This window comes from Apodemus sylvaticus, chromosome 21 (genome assembly GCF_947179515.1).
Source record: "Apodemus sylvaticus chromosome 21, mApoSyl1.1, whole genome shotgun sequence".
NCBI classification, from domain to species: Eukaryota; Metazoa; Chordata; class Mammalia; order Rodentia; family Muridae; genus Apodemus; species Apodemus sylvaticus.
In genome coordinates this window covers 24633674-24643894 of record NC_067492.1, presented here as the reverse complement: position 1 = coordinate 24643894, position 10221 = coordinate 24633674, and the positions used below count along the sequence as shown (strand labels likewise).

Here is a 10221-nt window from a genome sequence, read left to right as displayed (position 1 = left end):
CAGAGTGTGGTAAGAAAACATTCCTCCGATTATGGTGATCTAGGGTCCCCCTTGAGATTGACATGGTGGAAGGACTTAAAGCAAATTATTCTTTCACCGCCATATATGAGCCATAGACGGCCTGGGAGAATCCACACACGCACATGTCTATGAGCAAAGTAAAGGCAAACACAATTATTTGTTAAATGGATGCGTGACTGTGAAGTTGATCTTGGCAGGAACTGTCCACTGGAGAAGACATCATAACAGTGAAAAGAACAGGGGCTGTGGGCTCTAAAAGCACCAGAATGTCCGTGTGTTTTGTTGAAATAAATATGACCTAATAGGAAGAGGGTTCATGTACATCCTAAGATGTTTGTAGGGACTAGAGACCCTGGAAGCAGGTTGAGTAAACCAAATCTTCAAAGCACAGGTGTTTTAAGGATGCAGGTCACACTCAAAGCTCCTGAATTTGACCATCTCTCCTGTGACATCTTACTGTGTCCTTCCTACAGATGTCATCTGGCTTCTGCTGTTACAGCTCTCTGGCCAGGTGAGGAGACAGGGTTCCTGATGTCCCAGATGAGCTCCATAACTCATGCTGTGCTTTTCCATATGGACAGAGAAAGACCAGAAACAGCAGAGGTGACTTTGCCCTGCCTCCTGGCCGTTGGCTCCTATCAATTTTCCTTAATCACTTCTCCTACAAGAAGAACTTTGATCAATCACAGGTTCCCCACCTACATATTTTGGTTTAAATACCTGCCTGGGCAAGGCTCACACATTCTGCTTCCTGTTTGTGAAACGTGCTCGTCCTAGCAGCACAGACTCAGGCCTGAGAGCTGACCATGTTCCAGAACCAACTGCAGAGCTGGCTGAATGCTGCGCTCTTTGGGCTCCTGCTTCTCCTCGTCCATGTGCAGGGTGAGGCTCACTAACCGGGCATGGGGAATGGGTGATGTCAGAGCCGCCACGTTCTGCATGTCAGAACTGAGCTTCTGGGAGGGAAGGCATGGAGGGCAGGTTCTGATGTAATTGATGCCTAGTGGCTCTCAACCTGTGGGTCACGACCATTGAAACCCCATATTTCTGATGGTATTAGAACCACCTGGACATATATCTATTTTTATTACAACTTCTTAACTGTAATGCTGCTCTTGAGTGGTTTCTAAGTTTCTAAAAGCATCAGAAATATGTGTTTTCCAATGGTCATGACCCATGAGGACTGGTGCAATAGATTAAAGTAAGAGAAATGTGCCTACCAATTCCCCGACCAAAGCACATACATTTTGTGGACCCACTAGCACTCAGAGGGTCAGAGACATCTAAGATCACTATGTACTGAAGAGACAGTTTAGTATTAAGAGCTCTGGAGAGAATAGCAGACAATTCAAGGGAAAACGTGGAGGTATTTTTCCCTCCTCAGTGTCTGGCTACGCCTATAACCACTATTGACCTTTGGATAACAGTGACAATAATTATGAATTCATGTGGCCAAACACTTCTGAGTCTGCAACCTCTTTAACCAGAGAAATGCTCTGGTATCCTTCAAAAGGGGTGATATAAAAGGTTCCTGGCCTTAAGGTATAGGGTAACTCCCCATTCACACCCCACAGGTGAACTGGATGTGGGGAAACTGGGTTTCCTTTTCCTGTGCCCTGGTCACAATGAGATGAGAATCTCCCAATCTGCTGGTAGCTTATTACAGAAAACTAACGCAGATGGCATCTCTCTACCAGGTCAGGACTCACCAGAGGCCAGCCCCATCAGAAACACACATACAGGCCAGGTTCAAGGCAGTCTCATCCACATGAAGGACACTAAAGCTGACGTCCACACCTTCCTGGGAATTCCCTTTGCCAAGCCTCCTGTAGGACCACTGCGCTTCGCACCTCCTGAGGACCCTGAGCCATGGAGTGGTGTGAGAGATGGGACCTCACAGCCGGCCATGTAAGTTCTGGATCCAGAGGGTTTCAGGCAGACTGTGCTTTGAGTTCTGGGCCATACTGAAGTGTCTCACCCAGCTCAGCTACACAGCAGTTTTCTCTCTTTGCAGATGAGCACCCCATGTGTTTTTCTGATGATGTGCTAAGGCTGAGTAGAACAACTGGGCCAGGCTCCTGGGTCAGAACTTGGCACTCATAGGGAACTAGATGCAGATACTATATTTTCCATTAATTTATTTATTCTATCCCAGTTCCCCCTCTCCTCCCAGTCACTCCCTTATATAGCCCTTCTTTCATCCCTCTTCCCTTCACCTCTAAAAAGCGGGCGGTCCCTTACAGTGAAGCAACCCACCCTGGCACATCATGTCACTGCAGGATTATGTATATACTCTCCCACTGAGGCCAGACAAGCTGGCCCAGTTAGGGAAGTAGGATCGAGACGCAGGCAATGATGTCAAGGTAAGCCCCTGCTTTCATTGTTGGAGACCCACATGAAGGCCAAGCTGCACATCTGCAACAAATGTGGGGGGAGCCTAGGTCCAGCCCTTGTATGCTCTTTGGTTGGTGGTTCAGTCTCTGAGAGTCCCTTAAAGTCCAGGTTAGTTCGCACTATTGGACTTCTTATAGAGTCCCCATCCTCTCTGGGTTCCTCAATTCTTCCCCCAACTCTTCCACAAGACTTCCCAAGCTCTATCTAATGTTTGCTGTGCATCTCTGCATCTGTTTTGCTGGATGAAGCCTCTCAGGGAACAGTTATGCTAGGCTTCTGTCTGTGAATCCAAGCTGACAGAAACAAACATAGCCTGAAGCTCCAAGGAGAAAGGCATGCCTGAAATATGTCTGAACAGATCTTCTGAGAACAGTTCAGACCCTTCCCCCCTAAATTGGCAGGGGTTGCTACTAGATTCATTTATGTCTGTCTCACAAAGGCAAGAAGTGACAAATATAGATGCCAACAGTGTCTTCACATGTTGTTTCACTGTGACAAGGCTTTGACCAACACAGAGGCATCAAGGTCTCACAGCATGTCCCTGTGAATCCACTAACTCGGCAGACACAGTTTGTTGTTTCCACTATCCACACATAGACCTCCATGCAGATATGGCTGAGTGGTGCATTCATCAAAGCTGAGTTCACTGCAGTCTCCCAGGAATCCAGGTGCATAGTCACAGAAGTAAGGCCCAAGAGCACCCTGACATGTGGCACCATGTAGACATGGCTGGGATCCACAGTCACGAATTTCCAACTCAGTTTATACCAAAATACTCTTGAGGACAGACAAGGTGTATCTTCTTATATATGGAGGCATACAGCACCATTCGCACAAGGATAAGAAACACATTTATCCACTTCCAGAGGACCCTGCTATACCTCTCCTGGGCATATACCCAAAGGATTCCCCGGCATGCAATAAAGACACATGCTCCATTATGTTCATAGCAGCCTTATTTATAATAGCCAGAAGCTGGAAAGAACCCAGATGCCCCTCAAAGGAGGAATGGATACAGAAAATGTGGTATATTTACACAATGGAATACTACTCAGCAATTAGAAACAATGAATTCACAAAATTTTTAGGCAAATGGTTTGATCTGGAAAATATCATCCTAAGTGAGGTAACCCAATCACAAAAGAATACACATGGAATGCAATCTCTGATAAGTGGATATTAATTTGCCCAGAAGCCCTGAATACCCAAGGCACAAATTGCATAACAAATGACTCCCATGAAGAAGTATGGAGAGGGTCCTGATCCTGGAAAGGATTGATCTAGCATTGGAAGGGAATATAAGGACAGAGAAAAAGGAGGGAGGTGATTGGAGAAGGGATGGAGAGAAGAAGGTTTATGGGACATATGGGGAGGGGGGATCTGGGAAAGGGGAAATCATTTGGAATGTAAACAAAGAATATAGAAAATAAAAATATTAAAAAAAAGTCACAATGTCTGCCTTGATATTCATGTACACAGAAGCAGGAATAGCCATAGATTCCATCCTGGCACACAACCCCATCTTGGCAAGGTCTGAAATCACTCTCATTCTGATTTGTCCCACAGAACCTTCCAGCATATCCAGCAGAGCAGATACAGGCATTCTGCTCAGGGTTTATGTGGCAGGTACCTCCATGGTGGTAGGCATTCCCTCCACAGGAATTAGTAGCAGTTTCCAAGGTAGACCCCCTCTACCCAGGATGATATTGAATTTCAAGAACCATTGGAAGAACAAAGATGAAATTGTTCACAGATTCGGTTTAAGCCCAGTGTCCTGTGCCTCAGGAGGTGGGATCTCCAGGCATGACTTAATGAGACCTGTTAGGCTTTGGTGGTCCCTGAATCCGGGAGAATACACTTCAGGTCTCTGAGGAGTGCAGCAGTGATCGATACTTGCTAACCCCACCCTCACAGTCACTGTGACAACCTATAGGGCCAAGTGTCACTGACCAGGGAACAAGTATATGTAATTAATTCCCTGTAGAAGGTCCTTGAGAGTCTGCACATGTAATGAAGGACTACCAACTACCCTTTAGGGCAGCATTGTCCACTGAATCTTCTAGTAGCTGTGTGAGTACAACACCCAAATATTGTGATCTTAGATTGTTTTCTGTTGCTGTAATAAAGTACAGCCAAAAGCAAGTTAGGGGAGAAAGCTACTATTATAGGCTCCAGACTACAATGGATCCATTGTGGAAACACAGTGAATCAAAAGTATAGGAGCTGCTCAGATCACAGCCATGCCCAGGAACAGAGACGAGAAAATGCTTGCAGGCCTGCTAATGCTTAGATCACTTTCCTATTCTTCTACAATCCCATGAATGTCACTACGGACAGCCAATCATTTCCATATGGACACCTAGATGTTTCTCTATCCCAGACTCAGAAAGATAAAAATCCAGACCCCACATAACTGGAATCCTACCTACAAATCTGGCTCCAATGCAGCTTTCACAGGCCCTGTGGTCTTTTCATTGGTTAGAAAAGACCTAAAGAGAGAACATGTATTCACAGGCAACATGAAGAGCAGCAGCTAAATGTGGCTTAAAATCTCCAGACACATATTGGGTTTTGATCACCATCCATGTCTTGGAATATCTATCTGTTCTTTTCATCAGGTGTCTGCAAAATCTTGAGCTACTGTATTCAGAGGGCCTGAAGGAGATGAAACTGACTCTGTTTCCCTTCCCTATGTCTGAGGACTGCCTGTATCTTAACATCTACACACCAGCACATGCCCATGAGGGCTCTAACCTGCCTGTGAGTATCAGGCCATGGTCAGCTTTGGCAGAGGGCATTTTGTCAAGATGATTAGAAGGGGGGAAAAAGCTGAGTTCCATTACAGTGTGGACCCTGATGAAAGTCCTACCTTTCTTGGGTCAAAGAAGGCCATCTCAGGCACACGGTGCAGCTGAAACCTGGGTTATGGAACACAGCAATAGAGCACCGAGCCATCAAAGGCACTCTCTCCTTGATAAAACCAGAACTCGTTCTACAACTTGTACTCTGCAAAACCACTTAAGGGCTCAAGACCTCAACATTGAGATCACCTAAACTTATATTTTTGGATGATCTGTTGTGACAATGAGGGCTGATGATACTTTCCATTTTCAATCTGGAGAGATATCAATGGAGACACCCCCTCTTTGTTCCATTGTGAAGAGCCTGAGTAAGAATGACATCACTATATACACAGAGGCGTGAATTCAAAGTAAAACACATGGTGGAAATGGGGACAAGAAGCTACTAGAGGGCCCTGGCTATGGCCAAGGCCCTGCAGTCCTAAGGATTTTTATGTGTTTCTGTAGCTGCACAGAAACACAACAGTTGATAGTCTAGTAAGCATACCAGAGAACTTGATCAGGCTAGGAGCTTTCTGACATCTCTCTTGACTTCTCCAGGTGATGGTGTGGATCCATGGTGGTGGACTGGTTTCGGGCATGGCTTCAATGTATGATGGATCTACGCTGGCAGCCACTGAGGATGTGTTGGTGGTCACTATCCAGTATCGTCTGGGTGTCTTGGGCTTCTTCAGGTGAGTCTGTGGCTGGGCTGGGCAATGGTTGCTGATCACAAACTAGACATCCCTTTGATCCATAACCCTTCCACTTCTCAGCACTGGAGACCAGCATGCAAGAGGCAACTGGGGATACCTGGACCAAGTGGCCGCCCTACGCTGGGTCCAGCAGAACATCGCCCACTTTGGTGGCAACCCTGACCGGGTCACTATTTTTGGCGAGTCTGCAGGTGGCACAAGTGTGTCTTCACTTGTTGTATCCCCCATGTCCCAAGGGCTCTTCCATGGAGCCATCATGGAGAGTGGAGTGGCACTGCTGCCTTATCTTCTCTCCAACACCTCAGAGATGGTCCATACTGTAAGTGTCCTCAACCCTGCTGCCTAAGCCTCTATATTCTGGTATTTTGGTGTTCTGTTCATTGAGAAAATCAAGAACCATGGAAAAATAGTTTCTTTCCAATAATTTCAGAGAAATTCGGGGGTTAGCATCTAGTCACCTCTACTTCATACTGAGTAACTATGTTATCTGACCAGCAAACTAGTCCTTGAAGCTTCTATCATTGGCAAAATAAGTAAACATGCACTTGGAAGCTGCTTCATTGATTTTTAAAAGTGCCTGGAGTGCAAGCCTGAGAATATAAGTTCAAATACCAAGAGTCCCCAAAGGGCTAGAGATAGTAACACCTAATGTAAATCAGATGTTCCTCTGGTCAGGTGGGAGCCAGAGACAACAGAATCTCTAGTTGTTCACAGACCAGCTTAGGTAGTCTAGGTAGCAAAAAGAAAAGATACCCTGTCAAATAAGGGTAACAGGAAGACTGATATTTTGTCCTCTAATCTTCATGTACAATCCTTGACAGACTTAGTCCTTCCCTCATATATAAAATAAAGCAAAGTCGATGGTAAAACCAAAACTACCCTCAACAAAAAGAACATGTATGCAGGTAGAAAGAGTCCTGCTTCCTGAATGCCACATTTGAGCAGCAGGACAATGGGAACAACACGTATTTATTCCAATCCACACAACACACACTATAGTGTGGGAATTAAACACAAAAGCATTGATTTGGATTGAGAACTCTTCTCCCTGCTTGTTCCCTTTGCAGACGGTTGCCAAGCTCTCTGGATGTGAGGTCATGGACTCAGAGGCCCTGGTGTGCTGTTTGAGAGGCAAGAGTGAAGCAGAGATTCTGGCTATTAACAAGGTTGGGAGAATTGTGTGTCTTGGAGAACCTGGTCTACATGATGTGGGATTCTGAACCAAATAACTCATCTTTATGACTTTGTGTTCTTTCAGTTCTGTGTGTAAAATAAATATCAAGATAGGCTAATCTAAGGGTAGATTCTCCTCCAGGGTGAGCAGATCACCCTGAAACTAGTGAGAAATGAGAAAATGGTGGAGGCAACTCAATGGTCATCAGGATATTTATTTCATTAACCTTCAGCATTGGCCTCTAATGCCTCGCAGGTCTTCATCCTGATCCCCGGTGTGGTGGATGGAGAGTTCCTACCCAGGCATCCCAAAGAGTTGTTGGCATCTGAGGATTTTCACCCTGTCCCCAGCATCATTGGTGTCAACAATGATGAGTACGGTTGGACAATGCCCAGGGTGAGGCACAGTTCCTATCCTCTGGGAACCTGGAGACTCATATGCTAAGCAGATGTATTGATGGAAACACAATACATCTTTAATCCAAGTCCATCAGACCCCACACTTAAGATTGTCTTCTGCTTCCCAGGTCATGGGCTCTGCTCAGATAATAAAGGAAATAACCAGAGAGAACCTGCAGGATGTTCTGAAGAATACAACAGCAGAACTAGTGAGATATTTCTGGTCCTGTACAAATAATCAGATCCCTCATATCTCCTCTGACAGCACCCCCATTAATAAAAGTCAGTATATACGTATGATTTGGTATGGGGTTACCTCAGACCATGAACCTTTTTACCTATGCCCTATATCATCCCTGCCACCATTCTCTTGATACTGAAGGAGGTTGCCTTCCTAACCTACAAATGCCAACTTCATTGTTCCTGATCTCCCTGGTGTAGATGCTGCCTCCTGAGTGTAGTGACCTAATAATGGAAGAGTACATGGGGGACACTGAAGATCCTGAGACCCTCCAAATACAGTTCACAGAGATGATGGGAGACTTCGTGTTTGTGATCCCTGCACTCCAAGTAGCATATTTTCAGAGTAAGTACACCTGTTTCAAGGCTTAGGGGAACAGCTCATAGATGGGGGTCATGGGCAAACACTGTGGAGTGGTGTTGTGTTCAGGTCTCTGCATGTCTAGTTTAAGAGAGTGAAATCCGGGCTGGAGAGATGGCTCAGCTCTTAAAGTCTAGGCTCACAACCAAAAATGTGAGAGTGAAATCTGGGCACAGAGGATACAATGGGTTGCTGATACTTTATTGACCTAACGAAACCACTCAGCTGGGAAGGCTATGGGCACTGATTAGCCAAGGGCTTTTCCATAGCTAGTGCTCCTGCTCGGAGCTCCCTCTCCCATCTAACTTTTGTGATTCCTGGTAACTTTTTATCAAGGTATCTTGTCACTAAATATGAATCAGAAAAAAAAATTCATGTCACTCTTTGTCCCTTCTCTAGGTTCCCGTGCTCCTGTCTATTTCTATGAATTTCAACATCAATCCAGCTTCCTCAAGGATGTCAGACCACCCCATGTGAAGGCTGACCATGGGGATGAGGTTCCTTTTGTCTTTGGTTCCATGTTCTTTGGAATGAAACGTGAGTTATTATTATCATCATCCTCATTATTACTATTACTACTACTACTACTACTACTACTATTATGATTATTATTATTATTATAGACAAATGAGATCCCAGATGACTTTCTAGGTGACTGCTAAGCTCTCATTCCATTTGAGAAAATCTAGGTTCTGGGAGAGGACAAAATCAAATGTGTGCCATATCATGGCCCAAACATCTATAACCAGCTTAGAATCTGCAGCCTTCCCAGTCTAGCCTGTCATGGAGGGAGCTGACAGCACATCTGGGCAAGAATTCAAATAGAGGCTTGCATGGATCTTGCCTACTGGATAATGAAGAAGCAAGACAACAAACCAGTAGTTTGGGGTCTGACAACAGTTGGGATTGTGAGTGTTGTGTAAGGCGGCACATACTTGATGTTTTGACTTTTTCATGACTCCAGTTGACATCACTGAGGAGGAGGAGCTGCTGAACCAGAGGATGATGAAGTACTGGGCCAACTTTGCACGACAGGGGTGAGAACACACCTCTTTCCCAACTTTTTAGTTGTGGGTCTCTATCTATCTAGGACTCAGTTTTAGATGGGGTCTTTCTTAGCGTGCATGAATCTTTGATCACATGATGGAGTCTTCTCTACACAAGACCCAATTTATATAAATTCTTTGTAGTTATCAGATACTGACCATCTCACAGTGACCTAACTAGTGGGCTATAGTGCTGCCCTTTCACTCTTGCCTCATAGACTGAGACATAAAAGAACACATGTAGTCTTCCCACACACAAAGCAGAAACTATCGAGTGACACTTGTATGCACATGTCATGACTCCTTTCCCACCAGTCTCCGTAACCACTGTCCTTCTTGTTCCACTGTCATGACCCAAGACAGGGGATCAGGCTTTGGACCAGAGTGACCTCACCCTTCTTTTCTTGGTGGTATATTCACAGGAACCCCAACAGTGAGGATCTACCCTACTGGCCAAAGCTGAACCAAGATGAGCAGTATCTACAGCTGGATGTCCAGACTGCTGTGGGCCAAGCACTGAAGGCCAGAAAGCTGGAGTTCTGGACCAAGACTCTGCCCCAGAAGATTCAAGAGTTAAACCGATCTGAAAATACGCACAAAGATATGTAGTACCCTTTGTGAGGAATGTTGTGTAGGGTTGGCTGCTGAGGGAGTCAGCTTCCATTTCCCAAAATATATTGATACCTGAATTGATTCTAATATTCATATAACCTCCATATTTGTCTGTTTCTCTTATTTATTACAAATTCTCTGCATGTAACTCTTTATCTAACTCTTTATCATCTTTGGTTAGACCTACTCGATAAGTGTTCCCATAACTGTGGATTTGTGAGCCCCACAATATCCCATCTCCTTTCAGAGTTTATTGGACCTAGGCCCCTTTATCCTTGGTTGCTTAATCTCTAAACCTCACTCTCCTCTTCTCTATGACCTAGTTAAGTGTGGGGCCAGAGCTCTGTGGGACTGTCAGAAGTATATTCGAATCCCCAGAAAATTCTTCCTGAGTTTAGAAGAAATAGAACTGCTCCCCT

At 45.1% G+C, this 10221-nt stretch overlaps 1 protein-coding gene across 2 annotated transcripts; it reads left to right on the top strand.

Annotated features, from left to right (window-relative positions):
* Window positions 1–827: 827 nt before the first annotated feature.
* LOC127671914 (acylcarnitine hydrolase-like) lies at window positions 828–9799 on the top strand. Of its 2 annotated transcripts, XM_052167021.1 has the most exons (12): window positions 828–903; window positions 1719–1929; window positions 5034–5175; window positions 5817–5950; window positions 6032–6290; window positions 7039–7137; window positions 7401–7541; window positions 7672–7752; window positions 7985–8129; window positions 8544–8681; window positions 9109–9181; window positions 9613–9799. In XM_052167021.1, exons 1-12 carry the CDS (start codon window positions 828–830, stop codon window positions 9797–9799), a joined length of 1686 nt encoding a protein of 561 aa, XP_052022981.1. The 2 variants fall into 2 exon arrangements, with proteins under 2 accessions (XP_052022981.1, XP_052022982.1); XM_052167022.1 differs by lacking the exons at window positions 5817–5950; window positions 6032–6290.
* Window positions 9800–10221: the final 422 nt, after the last annotated feature.

Bases quoted from the DNA above. Each gene is read 5' to 3' on its own strand.
- LOC127671914 (XM_052167021.1), top strand. From the start codon at position 828: ATGTTCCAGAACCAACTGCAGAGCTGGCTGAATGCTGCGCTCTTTGGG. The intron at 904-1,718 runs GTGAGGCTCACT...TCTCTCTACCAG, and splicing joins TCTCCTCGTCCATGTGCAGG to GTCAGGACTCACCAGAGGCC. The intron at 7,753-7,984 runs GTGAGATATTTC...TCCCTGGTGTAG, and splicing joins AGAATACAACAGCAGAACTA to ATGCTGCCTCCTGAGTGTAG.